This window comes from Mangifera indica, chromosome 17, assembly GCF_011075055.1.
Source record: "Mangifera indica cultivar Alphonso chromosome 17, CATAS_Mindica_2.1, whole genome shotgun sequence".
NCBI classification, from domain to species: domain Eukaryota; kingdom Viridiplantae; phylum Streptophyta; class Magnoliopsida; order Sapindales; family Anacardiaceae; genus Mangifera; species Mangifera indica.
This window is the reverse complement of record NC_058153.1, coordinates 1,291,365-1,315,385: the sequence shown is the minus strand read 5'-3', so window position 1 is coordinate 1,315,385 and position 24,021 is coordinate 1,291,365. Positions and strand designations below refer to the sequence as shown.

Below are 24,021 nucleotides of genomic sequence, written 5' to 3'. Positions count from 1 at the left end.
ATTATTTTATATCATTATTTTTAAACTCGTACTCTTAAAGAGTTGAACACTCAAAAACTCAAGCTCACATTTTAAAAATATTAAATTTTTAGATTTAAATTCTTTTGAATTAAACTTATTTCTAACTGATTCAATTGAACTGGAATTTGAATTTGAATAAATTTAGTTCGAATTCAATCTTACTTATTTTATTATTATTTTATTTACTTTACAATTTTTTTATATTTAAAAAAAAAGAAACTCAATCGAATTAGATTACCCCTTCAAATTCAAATCAATTGTACTGTTCTGATTACATTTTGAATCCATTAATTGAATTCACAATTAACTGGATCCATTCAATTAATGGATTCAAAGCACTTGATTTGAAATGGAGGCCAAAACTTGACAGCAATAGATAGACAGATGATCGTACATTCCAAACTAAATTACCAAATTCAAACAAAAACCACACAACACTGGATATTTTTGACTGATTTAAGCGATATAGACAACTGACAAGACAAACAGATAATGATCAGTACTAGTGGTCTGGTAGTTGTCATCTTTTCCTGAGATCAGTTTTTTTTTTTTATAATAATTTATTGGACATAAACTCAATAACCCATATTTAATAAAATTAATCATGGTATATTTACTCGAATTTTATTAAATTAAAATATGATTAATGTTTGCCTATATTCAAGAAAATTTATGAAAGATGATCTGGTTCAAGAAAATTTAAGTTTTTAACAAGTTTTGAAACTGTAAAAGTCAGCAAGAACCGTAAACATAAAAGAGAGATTAATGTTATGGTTATTTATTTGTTTGTTCTCCATTCTTCATTTTACATATATTACTTTTGTTTGTTAAATCTATGTTATATGACTCCAACCGAATAGGTTTTAAGCAATCCACTCACAAATGTTCAATGGATATGGCAAGGATGGACTTTGTTAAAACAATCTTGCGTAGACTTTCCAAGGATCTGCAATTGATAAAAAATGAGCATTAAAGTGCTTCTGAATATAAAGGTAAAACATTCTCATTTGACAATAAAAAGTTCCGCATGATAAAATTTCAAGACAAATGCAAATAGTAAGGAAATTTATAACAGTCGGCCTCGTTTATGGATTATAACATTAATTTATCATGAAATAAGGAACCATTGTAGCTGCACTTGACTATAGCTCTTTCAATCTTTTTGAGTAAATATAAATGCAGTCAAGGATTGCTTCAAAAATCACAACTCTATTTGAAGAGTTACTAAATTCAGATGGTTTTGGTTGCATTGTGATGCCACCATTGTGTGTAATTTTATTGGTTAAATTGAAAATGAAATATTATTCTTTTGACATATGACATTAGGATATATTGAATAATTGATGATGATGAAGTTAGGTGCTTACTTTTCTATTCAAGCGCATGTGACTTCAAAGGCAAAGGAGGGCACAGCAGAGAGTTTCGTGGCCACGTATGAAACCTCATGTGGGCTCGCGTAACATCCGCAATATGTGACAAGAATACTGTGGCATTAAACACAAAATCCAAACAGAAAATAGAAGAGAAAATACTGAGGAAGAGATGATGGAAATAATGAGTTTCAGTTGTTAGATAGCCCAGTAAAATAAATTTGAGAAAGAGAAGAGCTGTTGGTGACATTGAAGAGGTGAAATGTCAATCAAACTACAGGTGAATTCGAAGTGAATCAAACCTGATTAAGGGTTAGGTCAAGTTGATGATGAGTTGCCGGACGAGCTGCCTGGAAGCCACTGGAGAAGATGGATCTGTCGGCAACTTTCTGATGACTTGACGAAATCAAGCTGATTCAGGCTTTGTGCGAGTTGAACACGGAGTCGGCTCGGTTCCATCCCGAAATGAAACCAAACAAAAAGTTTTTCGCAGTTGAAATTGGACCAATTCAGAAGAAAAGTTGTTCATGTTGAATCACATGTTTCTAGATTTCACCGTGTCTGGCCCTTACAACCTGTCATATGGCCCGTGTTAAACAACATCTAATTGTGAAGATCCTGAAAATGGTACCTTTTTGGGTTCAAAAGTAAGTGGGAAACTGTTGAAAAGATAAAAATCATAACAGTATTCAATCATCAAATCTTTATATCTAGCCAAACCAACTTCTTAAATTCATATAATGGATGTCAAGAGCAGCCTCAGGGTATTATAAACCAATAATGATCAAATTTTTGCGCCCACTATAAGATAACAGCTGTTCTGCAACAATGATATGTAATTCTATGTTGATCAAAATTTCAATTTATAACAAAAGCAACATAACATGTACAAAAAAAAAATGGTATGAGAGATTGAATAATTAAGTTATTTGTTTGAAGAAAACCTGTGGACTTTCCACGAGACGCCTTACATTGGAAGATGCTACATAGATGAATATCAAGGGGCCTGATGGGCATCTCTAAACCTTTTTAGTAGTTGACAAGCGGCGTAAGTTATCTTGCGGCCAAAGAGCAGCATTATGAATATGATTTTTCAATCTTTTACAACTGCTACTTCAGAAGCCAACGCAATGTGATCACTATCCATTTCTGGAAAAGACAGCCAGAGATGTAGTTCAATTTAGAATATCTTAAGATCCAGAATAGATTGCTGAATTTACAATGGCAATGCAAATTTTCTAAACCTTTCAAAGAAACTCTTAAATGGTAGAAAACCGAGCATTACCTTTGTTGGTAATGCCGGAGTCCACTGCATAGCATGCTTTGGCATTGGAGCAAGAACTCTAACAGTCTGGATACCACGAGAATACCTGTATGTGAAGTCAAATTCGAAGAAGACACATCAATTGTAAAGTTTTCTCTGGTAACTAAAAAGTTTCAAATTCAAGCTGATTTGTTCACACACCTATGTAACAAATGTAAAGTTGAACAACATATTTCAGTTCAGTATCACCTCAAACTAACAAGAGGTAGAACCTTAAAAAAAAAAAAAACTTATCATATGTAATCAACTGTGCATATGAAACACCGATTGTAACTGGTCACCAAGGGCTCTCCATTAGAATTCCTTGTCCCTGTAACATCTTGAACAGTTAAAAAAATAAAAAACTAGGATTGTGCTTTCCTTTAAAGTGAGATTAAGAATGTGTCAGAGCTAAAATCTGCAAGATCTGAAAGAAGTACAAGCTCAACAATGATCTACCTCCACTTCTGTATAAGTGCTTTTAAGCTGTAGAGGGTGTCCAGAAAGGTACAGTCTTCAATTGCCTGTCGCTGTTGCTATATCCATTGGAGTCCATAATGATGGATCATACGTTGTACTCTCCACGTTGATAGCCTCAGAACCCAAGGAAGGAGAAATATTATGGAGAATTTCATCACCAGGTTCCTCAGAAGAAGCACCCAAGGTAGATCCTACAAACTGATCAGAACTAAAAGGAAAGAAATCCAAAGCATGCTATGCATTGGACCGTAGGGGATTCCCAACAAAGATAACGATAGATTTTCTACTTTTTCAGGGTTTATATAAACGGTTTATAAATTTTGCATTAAATTCAACAATCTATTCTGAATTGGACCACTTTTTGAAACCATCTATTATGTATTGGACCACTTTCTAAAATCCTTTTCGGCTCTAATTTGTCTACCTTTGTCTATTCTAAACTCATCACGGCTCACCAGGGAGTAAGACTGTCTGGTGGGTCGAAGTGATTTATATTATCTCTGCAACCATGTTCCCATTAGGCCGGGTCCACGTGGAAAAAATAATTGATCTAATACGTGAGGCATGAAAACAATGACTCTAAAGGTGTGGCCAGGATTAAAAGAAAATATACCTTGTTATTCCATATTTTATTTATTTGATAATAATTTTTTATTATGAATGGAGATATAAAACCGGTGCAAGTATTATTTTTATTATCATCTTCATTTTAAATATTTAAATATATAATTTTTATTTTATTATAATTATATTTTTATTTATTAATTTTTTATGATAAAAATAATATTATTTTCAAAATATTTTAAATAATTATATCTAAACACATTTAAATAAAATAATATATTAGTATTCTTTTATTACCTCTAATCAAATATAATAATTATTTATATTTATAAATTTTTATCAAAATTTATTAAATATATTAATAATTTATATCTAATAATTTTTTTAAATAATTTTTTTTATTTTAGTAATAAAACACTAATCAAACTAAACACACCATTAGTCTTTGGAAATCTTTCGCACTGTGGTAATTTGGTCAACCTGGCTGTGGATCATTGGGTCTATATGCTATGTCAGATTGAGGCCACTATTTAAAGGGCTTTCGTACTAACTCAACCGAACAAAACAAGATTTGGGACGCAATCGAAGACTCTTATGGTTGTGCCCCCATGAACTTTTAGTAGATTGTCAGTGTGATTTTAAGGATCAATTCACTAAATTATAATTTTTTTATTTTTAATTAATTATTTTAAAAAATAATCTTTTAATATTTTTATCTAATCCTACTAGAATGCAAGATAAGGTTTAAGATTTAGGGTCATGTTTCATGAGCCTTATCTTACAACCTATAGAATGATTTATTAAATTAACAAATTTGACACGAATCACTTTTTTTCATATCAGGATGACTAGGTCATACCAAATTTATCGGGTTTAAATCAGTTTTGACCCTTTTGATACCTTTAATTTTTGTCTTGTGATGTCATTTGAACCTTTAACAATTCTCAAAATTTTATATATTTTGAATTATATTTTTAGAATTGAATCAAATAGATAGGTCTAACGCCTAATAATCTTGACAGTTTAACATTCAAAGTGGTCCTAACCACGGGTTGGTTTGAAGTAACAAGTGACCTCATGCAACCCATAATATACATAAAATTCTCAGCGAGCAGCCATCTTTGATTAATTGTATGTGCGGGAATATTGGAATCTGATTAAGACCAATTCTAAAATTTTCATCAATTTTAATTCCATATTTCCATGAGAGAAAAGGGTTACTAATATAAGATGTAGTCCCTTAAAAAAATTTGTAAGAAAATCAACCAACTTTCTCCTCATACTTTAAATCATAGATTTGACATTCTTTACGATTAATTAGAGGTGTAGCCAAAATATACTCAGTGAGGTTACTTGATCCATTGAAATTTTAAATTTTCATAAAACTTTTATATATATATATATTTTATAGTAATTAACAATTTTGATCCCACTAAAATTTATATTGACTTTGTTGAAGTAAGCCAAGTAATTCTTGAAATAGAGTCAACAGACATCAATATTAAAAAGGATAAAACATTTACTTACATGTATTTGATCCAAACTTCTGGGTTAGAAAATAAAAGAGAATAAGGCAAAGATTGCATTTCAAAAAATATAACTTCAGACAAAAATGGCATTTCCAAATCCCACTGTATCCTCTAATCTTTAACCCTGACTCTAAATCTTGAAATTTGTCAACGTCCTGAAAAAGAGAATTACAAACTGTTCATTATTAAAAAGGATAATAGATTTATTTAAACATGTTTAAAACAAAATGCAAGCAGAATCAAAATCATTAAACAATAACAACTTCAATAATTCAAAGTTAAAAATCTGCAACAGAACAAAATAAATTGCTAAAAAAGAAACAGCTGCAATAATCATGATTGATCCAAACTTCTGGGTTAGAAAACATTAGAAAATAAGGGAAAGATTGGATGGTCTTCGTGAAGTAGCAGATTGATAACCTGAAAAACACGTAATGTCAGCCGACCATAATGCAAGTTCAAAAATTATACTTTCTCTTCCTCCACTCCCACTCTAGCATGTTCGATAATCCAATGGCTTGGGCCGTTGGGCCGCACTGTTAGATTTGGATTTTGATTAAACGACGGACGAGGACAGCGGGACTGTTGATCTCGATTAGACGGAACGTAAGTGCGAGTCTCCGGTAGCGAACTGGCCTCTCCCTCCCGGTCCATCTGGGAAGCTCTAGTTCTACCACCTCTCGTATTCTAAAAATTAAAAAACTTGTATCACAATCGTTTTAGTAGGCATGTAAATAGAGAGAAAAGACAATGGCAAAGAAGAGTACAGCAGAGCGATACGACATGATGGCGAGGAATCGGAAACGAGAAGAACAGCTCATCGAGTCGCAGGGACGAGAAAGTAAGCGCGTTGAGCACGCTCTTTGTCAATCGCGTGTGTCTAAATAACAAAATATGCACCTCATCGTCGAACGACGTCGTGTACTTCCCCTTTGTCAACTCCTCGCTCCATGTCTCTCCTCTCCAGATCCAGCTCCAACTCCAAAGCTGTAACTGTTCCGGTTAGCTCCCGCTTTAAAGCTTCAGCTAATGATTCAGATGGAAAAGTTTTTTGTGTTAGCTCTGTGGGTTGGTTTCATAGTCTGACTCTGATTCTAAGTAGGATTTGTTTTTGGGTGCATATATTGGAAGCTTATTAGCTTCAACAACTGAAACACAACAGACACAGAGCTTATCTCACTTTTACAAACCCCACCTGGGATAAGGATTCTATGGCTTCCATGAACGAATTTGAGCAGAAGCTTGTCCTGACACCTTAATTCTATGCTTTCCAGACAAATTTAATAGAAACAAACAATGCATAATTTGAATTCCTACTGTCATAATCATTGAAAACAAAGAATATACAGTAAAGAAAATGTTTTACCTTCTTTTCTGAAATATAGTTGTATAATGGACTCTGTCACAAAAACAAAATTGTTATAGGCAGGGCATCGAACTCAGAGCTTCTATAAAGTTGTAGATGTGAGAGCCAGTTCATACCTGGCCAAGCTTGATTTCCCCTCTCTTTCGGGATTGTAGAGGACATGATTGTTACAGGTAACAACCTTGCTAGAATCTGCTGAACTGGAAATTCAGAGTACAAAATAATGAAATGGTATCCCCACAACATTTGGGAAACAGTTTTGATCATTTTTTAATATATTAATTAAAACTACCATAACATTAGCTCAAATAACTGTAGGGCATACATAGAATCTGAGATGATTATAAATAAGATCATACTTGTAAGAGAAAGCAAAAGAAGTCACTTTAAAAAAATGGTTATTTTTATCATATTTAAGGTAAAAAAACAAAAAATTATGGTGAATCGGATGTTATAAAAATATTTGGATTTACTTTATTATAGTATTTATATTAAGTAAAGAAATTTTAAAAAATGTGTTATTATATTCATATTAAAAAATCACATTTATGAAAAGTCAACAAATTTTTATATATAGGCCAAAAGACTTGTTTGTACTCAGGATATAGTGAAATCTTAAAGTATCATTTTTCAATTTTAAAAAACCTAAACACCTATTTATGAATTAAATTTTATAAAAAATATCAATTAAAATTAATAATAAAATTGTTATTTTAATAATATTATTAAATATATGTAATTTTTTATCTTTCTCTGTCTATATTTTAAGAACTAACAAATTTATATGTGCCAAAAAGTGTTTCACTTCCAAAAAATCACATTTCACCCTCCAAACCCTAGGGTCTTTCTTTTACCATCTTCAACTCCAACGACGTCCTTTTTTCACCCTAAATAGTCGTCAATGTCAGTTCACATTTCCTTATCCTAAAAATCATCATTTAGATGATCGTCTGGACATTTTAATGTCCAAACAATTTATCTAGATAATGATGCTTCCAAACGAAAATTGTCTATATGTGTTGTCATCCAAACAAATCGTCTGGATGTCGATGCGTCCAAACTTTTTCCTAGATGACAAAACCTAGACTTTGGGGGTGAAATGTGATTTTTTTTAAGGTAAAACCTTTTGGAAATAATAAATTTGTCAGTTTTTAAATCTGTTGAGAGAAATATAATAAATTATATTTATTTATTGGGCAAAGGATTATTTCCTATCCAAATTTTAGCTCAATTTCAAAAATATATCCATAACAGATAAAAAACTCAAACACCCGCCTACTCGTAAACTATTGTTAACTTTTCCTTAAATATAATAATAAAATCGTCATTTAATAATAATATTAAAAATATATCATTTTATCTCATTTTACCCCTCATATTTTAAAAATTAATATTTAACCCTCATACTTGAACTTTGAAAAGTAACTTCTCCCCTTCCCAAATCCCTAATTTTTTCTTTACCCTCCTTCTGGCCACCAACAATCGACATGGCTGGAGGTTAAACAACCAATGTCATCTAGATCTAGATGACAGAACGTCATCCATTCTCTGGAAGACCCTTGTCATCCAGATCTAAATGACACTTGTCGTCCAGTCTGGATGACGATGACGCTTTTGTCGTCATATTTAAACAACAATCGTCGTCTAAAGGATTACCTTTGAAAGAAAACTCTTTTGTTGTTAGTCGATCATCGTTGGAGAAAGTGGTTAGATTTTAGAGAGGAAAAGTAAATTTTTTAAAACTTAACTCAGAGAAAAAAATATTAGTTTTCCAAATTAAATGAGAAAAATAAAATAAAATTTTAATACTATTAATAAAATGATGAATTTACCCTCTCAATCCTAACATAAAATACTTAAATGTGTCCTAACAGAGTAAATTTTGGATAGATATTTGAGTTTTTATCTGTTATAACTATATATTTGTCATTTCAATAAACTTGAGTAGAAAATTGTCCTTTTTTATATATATTTAATAATATTATTAAAATAATAATTTTATGTTTGATCTCAAATAAATTTAACTTATAAATATATATTTAAATTTTTTAAAATTGAAAGATAATTCTTTAGGTTTTTACTATATCTTGAATGTGAACAAGTCTTTTGGCCTTTCATGTAAAGCAATCCTTTCTAAGTCTTTCTCATCTTTTATGAAAATTCCACACGTTCATTAGCCGTTTTGCTTTTTATTTTTTGGGTCTTTGCCTTTTTTTGGGGGTTGGGGTTGTGATGTCAGATAAATATCTAAGAATAGCATATTACATTCTGTCACTTTTGGCGCCGACACATGATGTAAGAACAAAACTTTAGAACTTTAATATAAATATTAGAGTTTACAAGATTAAATTATTTATTTAGTGTCTTTGATCTCCGTACTAAATTGTTGGATTATTTTGGCTTTTTGTGACTGATGTATGAATAGGTAAACACGATTTTTAAAATATGATTATATAAATCATAACTTTAATTTTGTTATAGGGTTATTTTATTAATAATTTAAATATAAAATATTTAATTAATAATTTAATATAATATATAATTAAAATTTAATTATCATAAAAAATTATTAAAAAAATTACAGGTTTAGATGACAAAAAAAATATTTTTTTGGGTTTACATCATTATAATATTATACTAATTAATTAAAAATATAAAGAATGTTTTGGGGGTTGTGGTGGCCCTGCTGTTCTTTATAAGTTTCCTTTTATCATTCAAGTGGCAGTGTACGGTAAATAATATATATAATTTTATATATAATTAATAATATATTATTATATAATTGATATTATTTTATTTATAATTTAATTTAATTTGACTTATAAATTAAGTATATAATTTGATTTGATTCATATTTAATTCATTATTTTATTCGAATTATATTATATAATTATTAAGTGATATTATTTTATCAATAAATTATAAATTTAATTTATGAATCTGAATCATATATTTAAATTATAAATTTGAATAATAAATTTAAATAAAGTTTATATTGAACTTAAATTACTTTTAATGTTAATTCAATAAATTAGAATTAAACTTGAATCAAATTATTTTTTATTTAAACTAAATTAGATTTAAGAGATGTTTAAATTTAATTCGATTACATAAAAGGATAGTTAAATTTTATTTGAGTTAGAGTATTTTTAATCAAGACTTTAATATAAAAGACAGTTTAAATGATTGAGACAAAAATATCTAAGTATGAAAACATAGACAAAAATAATATAGTTCTCGGTTTCCTCTTTCAGGCCCGACAGCTCAATTATATCGTACGCACGTTGCCGCCCATATAATTCAACTGTTTGTTGACGACTCCTGTAGAGGTCAGAAATTCGACAAAAAGATTCTGATAAGGAAATGTCATAAGATTCACATTGTCCTCTTAAAAATGTTATATATATTCCCGAAATTATAAAATTTCGTACACTTTATAATATTTTTATTTTTTTGAAATTGAGTATTGATTTACATTGATAATGCATAATATATTATAGAATATATATTATATTATATGATTTATTTATTGTATTAATTAATTTTTGATATACATTATTTGTTATTTGTTTCATAATATATCATAAGATAGCTATAAATTGTAAAATAATTATGATCAAATGACAGTTCATCCCCATTTTAGCCTTTAAACAATTTTTAATTTAATACATTTAATATTGGTCCCATTCTATTATTTCCTTATTTACTTCACAATTTTTTTTTTTAACTTTTATCCTTGCTAATGAACAATCTCACTTTAGTTGGATCATCTCTTTAGAATCAAATCAATCATACCAAATATATAAAATCTCGCATTCATTAATTAGATTCATAACTGTTGAATCATATATATCGCTTTAAAAGTATTTGTTTCAAAAAAGTCGAGTTCAGATTTAACTTAAATTGACATTAAGCTCAATACTATACTAAAATGAGATCGTTTTAATATATATTAGTTAAAACGATATCGTTTTGTATTGAATTTTTCAGGTTTATAAGTTTAGCGAGTCGAAAACCCTTAAAACTTGAATAAATTCTGCTTAACAAATTAAAAAATATTGAACTTTTAAGTTTAAATGCGTTTTAAAATCGTTTGAGCAGAACTTAAATAAATTTGGCTCAAACCCTACCCTACAAAAGTCATACATCCAAAAGCAAAATCATCAGAAACTAGAGGAGATACAAAGCGTTTCAGTGTCTTTACTATATCATTAAAGCTGGATATAAAAATTATTAAATGGAGCCCCAAAACTTGAAAGCAACAGACAGACAGATCATCGTAAATCCTAATACAAATTACCAAATTCAAACAAAAACCACACAATACTGATATTCACCACTTATTTCAGAGATACAGCCACAACTGACAAAACAAATAACTGATGAGTTCTAGTAGCAGAGATGAGAGCACAAACGCCAGGTCTGCAAAAGACAAGAAAAGAATCACAAATTAAGCCATATGGGCAAATTCTCTTAACAAAAAAATAAAATTAAAAAGCATATATATATATACACACACACACACACACACACACACACACACCTTCATGCGAGGTCCTCTAAACCCCCGCCTCCAAAGCATCCAAGCCCCCTGATACAAAGGAGACATCAGGAAATGATCAACGAAAAAGAGGAAAGTGAGGAATTATTTTTATAAATAGGGTGCAGAAACTAAACCGTTTTCGGTTTCCCCGAATGGCCAAACTTCCATCTTCATTTATGCTACAAATGACTCTCGAGAATTCAATGACTTTGCTAGGAAGAAGCAATCCCGTGCTAGCCCAAACTCCATCAATAAATATCATTATCACCTCTTGCATTTCTGGGTCGTTTGTGTCGTTGCAACGTAAATCTGAGTGTGATGTATTCACCTTCTCTTCCGCTCTGATTGTAATGGTGTTGTAAAAGTGGTCTGGTCGTGCCGGGGGTCTAAAGAACCTCAATTGAAGCTCAGCACCGGTGTGGTTTTCAAAGGTGGTAAGGCTCGCTCCCATGGCTATTTCATCTCACTCATGAAAATATGAGTGTGCGTGGTTCATATAAGCATGCATAACCACGACGATAGCGTTATAGAAAGGAGGGAACTTCCTTCCTGGAAGCTGTCTACAAACCTTCATGTTACAAAGTACGAGGGATTCGACTTTTACTCGGCGTAATGTCAAAACTACTGTTCTGTAAGTCGTTGGCCGGTTTCTCAGCAAGCACCGAAGAAAAACTTTAACTTGTACATCATATATATTACCAATGTTTTTAAAACCACTGGATAACCGAATCAGTTATCTTATTAATTTATAATTCAATCAGTTCAATCAAAGAATTAATTGATTCAGTTTATTATCAAATTATAATGAGTAAATTTTATTTAAAAATTTATAAAAAATAAAATTAATTAAGATATTTATACTTATAGATATTAGAATATATATATTTTTTAAGAAGTAACAATTATTTATTTGATTTTAATGAAACAATTAAAGTAAAAAAATTTCAATTTCATGATGCAAAAAATATAATTCTGTAAATTATTGTATATAAAATATATTTCAATATATATAAGATATTTTTTCTTTTTCTTTTATTTTTGAACTTATTTTTTTTACAAACCTTTAAAAATTTATCCAATCTAATAAAAAATAATCAAATTACTCAAAAATAATTAAAATTTAAAAAATTCAAAAGTTAAACCTGGTTTTTTTGTATTTTTTAAACCGTGTATATATATAAAATAGAATTTTTTTAATAAATTCAATTTGTTTTTTTCATATTTATTTTATGTTTTAAAAAATTATAATTTAATTAAATAATATATATTTAAAAATAAATAAATTTAATAAGTTAAACTATAATTTAAACTGAGTCAAACTGTAATTCTGTATTTTTTCATAATATTATAATTCAATCTGTTTACACTGAAAAAAACACAACTTAATGCTTCTTTTTCTGTATCTTTTTCGGCTGTGAGCGTTGTCTGGGCAATTTTTTGACCCACTCGTTTTCATTAAAAAAGTGTAGGGCCGCCCGCAACATCTGCAACATCTGTTTATATTAAGTGTTTGGTGAGAAACATTGCGAGTGAAAATTTAAAATTTTGTGTGCAAGGGTTATGGATTTGATTATTTGGCTATAAAAAAAAAAAAAAAGTAATGTTATGCGTACGTATTTTTGATACATAATTCATGTATACAATGATGTATCACTATGTAATTAGGTGATTTTAAAATATGTATCATCATATGATAAAGAAATATCTAATCATATGATAATATCTCATCTGTGTATATAAATTATATACCAAAAATAGGTACGTATAATTTTATTGAAAAAAAAAAAATTGATGCAGTGAAAATAAATTTTTTATTAAAAAGTGAAAAATTGATTTTCAAGCCTTTAACAATATTAAATAATAAAATGGGATGTTTGACAGTCCTTCCTAAATTCAAAGAATGATTAGTTGACTACCTTGATGTCAGCCAAAATATGGCACAGAAATTTCACGCCAACTAAACCCTAGGCAGCATCGTTTTAGGGTAATTTCTGACTTTAAATTAGGCCAAAGACCATTTCCCATCCAAAGTATCTTCTTATTTTTAATTTTTAACCTTTTAATTTCAAAAATTTCATTTATTCACCTATAGTAGTTAAAATTAACGAAATTTTAACCCCTTCAAATTTTATTTCTTTTTCTTCAAATCTTAAAAACTAACTATTTTCTTCATAGGCTAAGTTTAAAAAAATGATATTTCCCCTCTTAAGGATTAGTTTTCAATTTTCAATATCATCACTGGCTACAAAGATTCTCTGACATATCATTATGCTCCAACGGTCTCTCTTCTCTCATCTAGGATGTCGATCGACGAAGATCTCGTCTGTCTTCATCTTTTCAAACTAGATCTTTATCGATTGACATTCTAAAAGAGAGGAGAGAGACTATTGGAGCATGATGATGTATAAAGGAACCTTCGTCATTGGCAACAACATCAGATTTGACGCTGTGAATTGAAAACTAAACCTTAGGGGGAAATGTCATTTTTTTAAACTTAATCTAGAAGGTAAACTTTTATTTCTTTGGGTTTTTTTTTGGGGGGGGGGGGGGAGAGGGAGACGGGGAAGAGATTAAATTTTAATTTATTTTTAATATTAGAGATAAAAAAACAATTTTGTCTTGAAATTAACAGACTTAACCCTATGTATGGGTATTTAAAATTTTCATAGTTAAGAAGTAAAAACTTGAGAGATAAAGATACTTTGGGTGGGAAATAGTCCTCTGGCCTTTAACTTAATACCACTGCTATAATGTTCTTTGTACTGCAAAACAGAACCAATTCGAGCAGCGGCCTTGGGTTAGAGAAAGTCACCCCGAGGAAGAAGAAAATTTTCAGCTTACCATGGCCCCGGTGTGAAATATAAAAAAGGAAAAACATATATTTAAAATATTTGTTAATCTAAGAAATCAAATATTTAGAATATGTTTTAGTTGAAATATATTCTAACATCTTCTTAACACCTAGATCATCTCTATCTGAGATTCATGTAGAATTGAAAGCTTGAAATATCTGAACTTGCTTTTTTAGATACTTTTATCACTAACTTTGGTGATAATTAAATGTACAGTAATCAGTTCTCAGTTGAAGAAAGCCTTAGTTATAATTCCTGAATGTTTAAGTGAGAGCTTGAAAGGCTGAAACCCAAGATGCAGACACAAATACTAGTGGTTGCCTGTATCTGCATGCCGAGTCAGTATCAGAAACACTGGAAGTATTTATTTATAATATCAGATCCCTCAATAGCATATTCATCTCATGAATGTTAGTCAAGTGAGTTGAGAACTAATTCAGATTTACATTTGTTTGGATTTTTTAATTCCAATGCTGATTTGTGGCAAAGGGTGGTTGGCTCATGGGACTGTTACTGGTTCACGGAGAGCTTACTTCACAACAGAGACGCCTTTGCCGGTGGGTTGGCTGGCTTACTGAAATTATGATACCTTTGATATGGTGGACCTGGGTGATATATATCCACTCACAACGTTAAAACTATGTACAAGACCGATTAAGCTATGCAATGTAAACCCTCCACAGATATTTATGCCTCCTCTATTCCTCTGACTTTTGTCTTTATCTATTCAAATTAAGCTCTTATTCTACCTGTTCTAATCTAATTTATGTTCACATATGAACAGTGTTAAGCCCTGCTGTTTAACAATTTCTCCGACCTTACTGCCCACCTACAGTCATAACATTGAACAGACCATATTGATTTTCCTTGGCCGACATAACAACGCAGAACCTGTCTCTTACGCAATCTTCGGCATTCGTTCGCCTGATTACCTTAGAAGGTTAATTCGTATAAAATGTAAACTAACGAGTAATTATTTTGCATAATTAATAGTCATAGAAATGTAACGAGATTCTATTTTTTTTAAATGATTTTAACATATTCAACTAAATTTGGCCAGAGTAAAATCAGACATGATAAATCGGTTGGCTAGCGTATGGCCTGATTCGGAAAAGCCCAACATGCATTGCAACAACTCTTGGGCCAGCCCATGGGCCATATGAGTCATGTTATGGCCTTTGAAGTTAAGCTAGTAAGCTGGCCTGGCCTGATATGACAACGTATATAATTTTTTTAAATATTTATTAATTATATAAAATTTTATTATTTATTTATTATTATATAAGGAATCCGAATAAATGATTTAACCTCACTCAAGATTTAGTGTTTTCCTTTAACCTTTATTCATTAATCTTAAAAATTTCGGACATCAACCTATCTGTTAAATTTTATTATTATTTTTAAGAATAAAATTATTATTTATAAATTTTATTTATATTTTTATTTTAGTTTTAAAAATTAATAATTTAATTTTAACTTAATTTAAAAAATTTATTTTTTTATCTTTCTCAAATTTTAAAACATTATTCTTATATCCAAAAAATATATCCTTTCTCTTCGAGGATCATTATTCCAAGTGATTCATTTCGATGCATAGTCAATCTCACTGTCATCAAACTCTCTCCCTCACTGGTGGTTTTCCGATGTGGAAACCACCTGCCATCCAGCCAAGTGGCGGGACGAAGTCACACAACTATGTGCCATCTGTCTCTGAAATGCTTTTGTTTAGAAAGTAAAAGTGTTTACTGTTAAGCTGCGAGTTTCAGAGGAATAATATGCAGAGAATGAGCTACAGCAAGGACTTAATAGCAACTACAGATGGACACTCGAGATAAGAACCGAATTACCGCTACTTCACTCTCCAAGTTTGAGGTCATTTTGTCAAACCCCTTAATTTTTTGCTTTCTGTTTTGTGAGTTTACTTCAGTTTCGAGAGAATGATACAATTTGTGAGGTTTTGTTGTTGGGTTTTTGTTTTGGATATGATTTGGCATGTGGGTTTTGTTGGTTTTCATTTTTATCTGAATTTGATGAGGGTTTTGAAATACAAGCTGCTTTAATGTATGGAGGGTTAAGGTCTTTTCACTGTTGATCTAGTTGAATTATTCTGATGTGATAAGATTTGTTCTGATCTAAGAAAACGAAACAGTTGGTTATTCCTCTCCTCTCACAGTAATTCTCTTTACTGTCCGTTATTCTTCAATTTCATCTGTTGACAGTATTAGAATCAACTCAAAAGTTAATTTGATTTAATTCGTCAATATTTGCTGGGTTTGTTCCTTCGTTGAGTTGAAAGTAGAAGGAAGAAGGTGAGAGCTCTGAGTACAACGAAAATGATAAAGAACGGCGGGACAGCAATAAAAGTACAGTAAAATAAGGGTTTAATTTTGTTGACCTCCTTTACCGAATCCCATTATTAAAAAGGACTCCTATAGTTTTGGGAAACTTGTTAACTTCCAAAACTTCTAGAGGCTTAAAGTCAAGAAAGTTTAAAGACATCTCAATTACTTTTTAAAGTTAATAATAATAATAATAAAGGAGAGACAAATAAAGATTGTCACTATAGCCATGCACTTCCTCCACGCATCTTAAAATCTAAAATAAAGGCACTATTTTTCAATTTCACTTTATGTCTAATCTTTTCCTACCAGTGGAACATGCTGGTTATGATTTGTCAATGAGATCTCAAAAAACTGCAGTATTTTAGATTGCTGATTTCTTGATACTGTATCACTAACTTTAGGTGATGAATATACAATAATCAGTTCTCAGTTGAAGAAAGCCTACCGCTTCCTCAGGTATAATTCCCATCTAAATGCAATGTATATGTTTAATTGAGAGCCTGATACCCATGATGCAGACACAAATACTAGTGGTTGCCTGTTATGTGCATACAGATTCGGTATCAAAAACATGTCATGCATGCCAGTCAATCATTAGTAATAAACTCTTTCATTTCTCTCTACCTTGTCAATGAGTATGTGGAGAAAACTACAAGGAAAAAAGTTTAATGGAGAACATTTGAATAAGCTGTTTACTGATGATAACTTAGTTTGCATTAATTAGAGTTATTAAAAGAAATCATAAAATTTAACTCTGCCTTCTCTAGTGGTTAAGCCTGTTCTATTCAATTTGTCCTAACATAGAAGGGGGAAGTATTTTTCTTATCTAACAGGCATACCAGTTCAGGCCAACTAAAGATTATAGTTAACTAGCTAATAAAATTCCCAATCATCATATTCAACAATTGATTTATCCAAGATATTACACAAAAACTTTTATCCAGTCTCTGGCAAAAATTTCAATCATTTATGACTGACCTGATTGATAAAGAAAAATTTGTGCATAAAAAACAGTAAATAGCAGTAAAAAAATTCAACTCAACTATTCATTCTAGCATTTGTATAACCTCAATGATGTGGTACCAAAACTCTGACTATAATTGGTGCAGGGTAAAGTTTCAATACGACAACAATAAACCAGGACTTGCATATTGGTAACTGTTTTTGACTGTTATTTCTTCACTTGAGATTGAGTAATGAACTTCGTAAGAACATAGCAGTCTGGTGGGGTAATGTTTGTATAGTAGTTCTGGATGGTGTCTGTGATTTCAAACCCAAATTTCTTATAGAAGTTGATAGCATCTTCATTGTTTGTCTGCACATGCAAGTAAACCTCCAATATATTTTGCTTGGAACAGAGATCAAGAACATGGTTCAACAGCTTTTTACCTGTAAAATTCCAAAATTCAGATAATAGCTTGGCTATGTGAAACGTTTTTCAGCCCAAGCTTGACTCTCTGATTGAATAGACAGCAAAATTTGATGAAAATTGACTTCAAGTTATATGTGTTTCCAATTACTATAATCAGGTCTTTATCAAACACAGACACTGCAGCTTCAGAGGTAATCCCCAAATGCTGTAACAGAAAAAAGGGCATAATAAAATACATAATCTGCCTAGCATCATCCACATCAAGATACATTACTGGCTACCTAAGTTGGTTAAAGTAGACAAATTCCAAACACCCCAAACTGTTCTTTGCTTTGGTAGATATAATCATCAAGCATTTATACAAGGTTTTCTCAAACAATCATCATATGACAACTATATTAAGAAGAAAAAATTGAAGTGCTTGCGTACCAATGCCTAGCCCACGATATGGTGCCAAAACACCCAATGTCATGATGTAAACACAGATGTTCCCACCTTCCTTCTTCTCCAGCCGGCATGCAATTGAACCGACACAGATGTCACTATAATATGCTGAGCAAGCAAGAAAATAGTCAAGTGTCATTAAAAGATAGAACTTAGGGGTAGCCACAAATGTGCTGCATTAAAATAAGCAAATAGAATTCACGATAGTAAATCCAAACATGCAGGCATAGATACAAATAACGCCAAAAAAAAAAGTATTTCAAGAACCACCTACATATTAATACTACATGAGCCAGTTTAAGGAAAGATCAATGGAGAGTTTCCCTCTATAATCAATCCAGTGGCAATAACAAGCCATCCAACATCTGTTTCTGAGTATCAATGCATGTGATATATCAAATTATAAAGAAACTAAAGAGCCAATAAAAAGGTTCTAACCAAAGGCCTTATAGGTATGTTTTACATAGTTTAGAAGTACAGAAGATAAACAGACCAGTGATAGTACTCAAAACTACTTTCACACACATTTGCACTCGCAAATGACCGCATAACAAAACAATGCAATAATACATATACTCGTATGCACTTGATTATTAATTAAGATGAAAATATTTTGAATCTCTATATAAATGGGCACACAAGACTCAGATGCTTAGTTGACACAAGTTCTGCAACTGAGATGAAAAATAAACTGAGAGACATTCATCAACAGACCAGAATTACTTTTTTTTCTTCTTTTTCTAGGAAAGAATATGAATTACTAAAACAACAGTACTATTCTTCTCTTGAAAATTAAGGCAGGCAGGCAGTTCCTAAAGTTCTAATTTACAATTACATTAATTGACACAATGCATCATTTGGAGCTGGATTGTACCACTACACAGTCAAATAAACAAAATCTTTAGAAATTAATGTAAGAAAAATGGAAATACGAAACCAATTAAACACCTTTGTAATAACTTGTATTGGCTATAAAATCAAATTGCAAGCAGTGGTTTTTCAATGTACACAAATGAAGATAAATAGAAAACTAAATTTATTTGAGTTCAAGGAAAAAGATGGTAAAGCAGACTAACGAGCGAGAAGTTAAAAGTGGATGAAAACATAGTATGTTGGAAATGCGAATTTCCCTATTAACCTACATTATCACAGTTCTTTTCAATACTGCATCTACAGATTCACTAAAATCAGTCCAAAATCCAGCAGCCAAAGCTACAAACAACATTGATAAAATAACTAAAACGTAATAAAAAAGAAAACCCAATTCATAAATAAACAAAAGCCAGAATACATTCTATCAAGCAACCAAAAGAAAGAACATTCAAAAGAAAATAAAATAAGAAAACAGTAAGCACTACCCAGAAAAGATTAAACCAAAAAACCAAATAAAAGTCAAAAGCATATTAAGAAGAAAAGAATAGAAAAAGAACCTAGTTTGGTAAATTCGCCAGAGGTAAGAGCATCAGCATAGTACTTGTCGTTGTAGCGAACAGGAAAGAGAGCGGTGTTAAGCTTCTTGAGCTGCATGATGTTCTTGTCCCTGACTCCGTCAAGGGAAATTGTAACTTCACGCCCATTACCCATCTCTGTAATCTTATTGTAATGTGCAGAGAAAGAGGGAGAGAGAGCCTCACAGAGGGTTTTTCGGTTGCAGGATTCGATATGGAAAGGGAGTTAAGTTGGAGGGGTTTGTTAACAGTTAACATTTTGACCTCGATTTGCTTCTGTTTTAAGACGCAGCAAAACCAGCGTGGTTTGGATCCAAAGCCTTACTCTGATCCAAACTTAGCCGAAAATGGGCCTATGAAACTGTAAGCCCATAAATTATTACTCTTTATCTCAGTATAAAGCATTGAAATAATAGTAAAATTGATACGTGTACAAGATAATAGAAGATTTTAATAACTTGTTATTATCAAAATAAATAATATTATTTATTGGAGAAATCTTAATTTTATTATATTTTTATTTTAATTTATTAAATTTTAGGGCAAAAATATTATTATTGTCAACTAAAATAATAATAAATTTTAAACTTTTTATTGTGACTAATTTACTCTCACTCATACGATTTTTAATACAAAAATACCTTCAATTAAAATTATCAACCGCGTAATCTTCCACCACACCACCATCCTTCCACCACTTGTCGTCTGCATGGAATCATCTCATCGTTGAAATGAGAATGAGCAGAGACGAAAATCAATGGAGAGAGACGAAGAGATTGAAGTCCATGAAGTGAGACTGAGAGGAGATGAAAATTACCATACTGTAACCAAGAAGATCCAAAAGTCAATGGAGTGATACCAAAGGAGATGCAAGTAGACAGTTTTCTGATGCAGTCCGATCATTCTCAGTCTTTTATGAGCAATATTCACTGGGTAAACGTTCAGGTGATAATGCGAGAGTTATCATGTGCAAAAGCAATTTAAACAGGTTGGGAGGTAATGGTGCCCAAGAAATCTGGGTTGCCTCAAATACTCCATCAATTGGCTCAGAAATAGTTCAGTCTTGAGTATTGAAATTCTTATTTGTAAAACCAGCATTCATATAACACAAACGGAGAAAAGGAAGAAAATAGCATTCCTCCCAGTGACAATAAAGCAACAACATATGAAAGTTTGTTTTTAGTACACAAAATGGAGTGCACTCTCATATGGTAAATTGTCACAATACAATCAAAACATGAAATTAAACTTATTTTGAAGGCCAGGTTGCTTGAGCAGACATAATTATTCCCACAATTACTCCAAACAACCCAAGGGCACTGCCAAAGATCTCAATCACAAGAATCTTCACAAAAAGTGAGGAGTTTTGGGCATCAGACAATGCACAGCTGCTTCCAATTATTCCTACACACAACCTGTTGGCAAAATAATAATCATCATAGCTATTATGTATCATGAAACAGAAAGAAAAATTACTATGATAACTTCACTGAAAGATGAAAGACAAGAGATGAAGAGAACAAACCCACAAACAAGGTTAGCAAAGCCAACAATGGTTCCAGATGCAAAGATGGCATATCCAGCTCTAAGTGACTCTGGAGCATATATTTTTGAAGTTGGAACACTCTCTAACTTTGTTTGTAAAATAATTGCAACAATAACACCATATATAGCAACAGCTTCACAAAAAATTACACTGAAAAAACACAAAATGCAAAACGAAATCAACACTCCGCACATCACAGGGTTATAGCTTACATAAACTGAAATGTGAGATCCAGTTACTCAGCCACAGAGAAACTTCACCTAAAAAACAATTACAGATACTTTGCAGTCACATTGCATCGACAAAGAGCATGCAAAAGAAAATTAAAAAAAAGAACTTTAAAACAGACAAGTTGCCTGAAAACTCAATATTTTGGGCAGGCTACAGAAATAAACTAATTTAGACAATTCTTGGCACACTCAACCCAGTTATACAGAAATTTAGTTCTCATTAAATATAGTTGACAGAAAAACATTATTTTAACATACAAATTAAGGAAGTTCAATGAAATAACGCCATTAGAAAAGGTGTAAATTAAAAGGAAAAAGAGTCGAAATAAATACAAAGTTAATATTGATACTCCGACAAAATGTCATAGAGTAATAGCTAGATAAACTTAAAACTTTAAATGCATTATTATCATTCAATCAAAAACTTTTACCACCAAAGCTCTTCTTAAGACTGTAATGAGGACGTAAATTATTCCCTCACCCAGAATTGAATATCAAGGCTAGGCAAAAACCTAGAGAAAATTCCCAAATTTCAATGACAAATACACCACAAGCTAACTATAAATATAAGAGTGCTAAAATCTTTCATGAGTACCCAACCGACTTTCTGTAATTCATCAAAATGGCTGTTGGGCATTTTACATTGCTCTGTGACATCAAACTTATTTTTTCACGTATGGAGCTGCTGCTACCAATCCTCCACATACCAACTTCACAATTTAAAAGACACATAATAACAACTTCAATTCGAACCCAATTGCCCTAAAACCTTTAATCCAGCAACCAATCAAACCAGAGGCAAACAAGAGGATCCAACTATTATACATAATATAGACTTCATTAATCACGCAATACACTGATTCGTTTTATCGAAATAAAAACCAAGGCATCGTCTGCAATTACCTATCACATGATCGCATTCAGAAATAATATCAAGTTTTATAGTAATTCAAAAAAAATCCCACAATCGATCAATGGATCCTAAAAGCATGAGTGCTAAGATTTAACTTAATTAATACATAAACAAATATTCAACATTCAAGAAAGTAAAATTTGAATTTTTTTAGGGTTTATATAAAATACCTGATGAGATTTTTGGACGTTATACGTGGAGCCTTAATCGCGGCACCGATCAAACTACTACCAGTTATATAGATCCCCCTAGAGAATATTCACAGACAAAGAAATTAAACTATGCAACATATAAATTGAGTGGGCAGGATGAAAGAGAGAAACAAGAAGGTACCAGGCGGCGCCGAGAACGGAAACGCCGATGGAGATGGCGATTCCGATGGCGGAGAAGGTGTAAGGTGATATCTTGACGAGCGCGCTCGACCATGAGCTCGCATATCCCCCCACAGCGGAGCCTGACATTTTTATTTTTCTTTTTTATTCCGTGGTGAATCCGATCTGATAATATGCTGGTGAGCGAAGGAGAGAGAGAGAGAGGAGTGAAATACAACACGTGCTATCGGCGCGTGAGACTTTGGCGGTTTCTGAAAGGTGAAATACAACCAGAACGCTGTCGTATTGTGTATACTGGTTTCTGTTTTGTTATATTTTGGTATTTGCTTTATAATTGGAATCACAAATATGGGTAAATTTTCTTTTCCCACCTAAGTTTTGGTCTAACAACACTTTTCACATGCATAACACATTTCCATCTAAAATCATTCGGTTCAATCAGTTCACTCACTAATCTGACCTGGTGTGATGATCCATCATAGTTTCAAAAACATGATTCACTAGTGTCTAGGCATGTTTACAGGGTTGGGTCTGGCCCCTTCCAAGAATTTTAAAATTTAAATTTAAAAACTAAAAATAATACATATATATTATGATAGATCCCTAAAAGTTCACAGAGACATGATCTAAAGAACCTTAAATCTTGTCCCAAACCTTATTATGTTGTCCGCTTTGATATCATTGTTGCAGTGGTTCTAGAAGTAGACTTAGTCTTTGAATTCTGTTAATAAATCTCTATTGTCTAGGAAGTTGATCTATTCTTTAGCGCAATCCCACGAACACAGTAGAGTGCCTTTTATTTCTAGTTTCTGTTACTGTAAGACTATAAATAACCCCATCCATATTTAATAATATCCGTGAGTTTTTCCTCCCAGTTTATCAACTCTGTTTCACCTGCATTAACATCTGGTATCAGAGCCAGAAACCACAAATTGTAGCCGCAGCTCAATCATGTCTTCAGAAAATAACTTTGTGCAGCCGGCTATTCCCCGGCTCGATGGGCATTATGAGCATTGGAGCATGCTCATGGAAAATTTCCTTCGATCCAAGGAATATTGGCACATCGTAGAAGATGGAGTTCCCGAAGAGGATGCAACCCTCACAGATGCAGAACGGAAGGTGCTAGCTGACCAGAAATTGAAAGATTTAAAAGCCAAGAACTATTTATTCCAGGCCATTGATCGCACCATCCTGGAAACCATTTTGACCAAAGACACGGCAAAGGGAATTTGGGACTCGTTGAAGCAAAAATATCAAGGGAATGCTCGAGTCAAGCGTGCACAACTTCAGACTCTTCGCAAAGATTTTGAAGTTCTGCACATGAAAGAAAATGAATCTGTCAATGTTTTTTTTGCTCGTACTCTCA

General features: G+C 31.7%; 2 protein-coding genes and 1 long non-coding RNA gene across 3 annotated transcripts; all 3 read right to left on the bottom strand.

The window, feature by feature from the left end:
* Nucleotides 1-804: 804 nt before the first annotated feature.
* On the bottom strand, nt 805-2,761 carry LOC123200094. Its single transcript, XR_006498503.1, has 3 exons — nt 2,677-2,761; nt 1,389-2,540; nt 805-967 (listed from the first exon to the last, which is right to left on the bottom strand). It is a non-coding gene; the product is annotated as an uncharacterized LOC123200094 (long non-coding RNA).
* A 14,474-nt stretch (nt 2,762-17,235) lies between these two features.
* LOC123200093 (N-alpha-acetyltransferase 50-like) lies at nt 17,236-19,899 on the bottom strand. The gene is made up of 3 exons (XM_044615203.1): nt 19,617-19,899; nt 18,172-18,294; nt 17,236-17,759 (listed from the first exon to the last, which is right to left on the bottom strand). The coding sequence occupies exons 1-3, from the start codon at nt 19,768-19,770 to the stop codon at nt 17,542-17,544; spliced, it is 495 nt and encodes a 164-aa protein (XP_044471138.1). The 5' UTR covers nt 19,771-19,899; the 3' UTR covers nt 17,236-17,541.
* Nucleotides 19,900-20,675: 776 nt separating this feature from the next.
* LOC123200642 (V-type proton ATPase subunit c''1-like) lies at nt 20,676-22,921 on the bottom strand. Its single transcript, XM_044615949.1, has 4 exons — nt 22,657-22,921; nt 22,494-22,571; nt 21,160-21,330; nt 20,676-21,049 (listed from the first exon to the last, which is right to left on the bottom strand). Exons 1-4 carry the CDS (start codon nt 22,782-22,784, stop codon nt 20,884-20,886), a joined length of 543 nt encoding a protein of 180 aa, XP_044471884.1. The 5' UTR covers nt 22,785-22,921; the 3' UTR covers nt 20,676-20,883.
* Between the last annotated feature and the right edge of the window lie 1,100 nt (nt 22,922-24,021).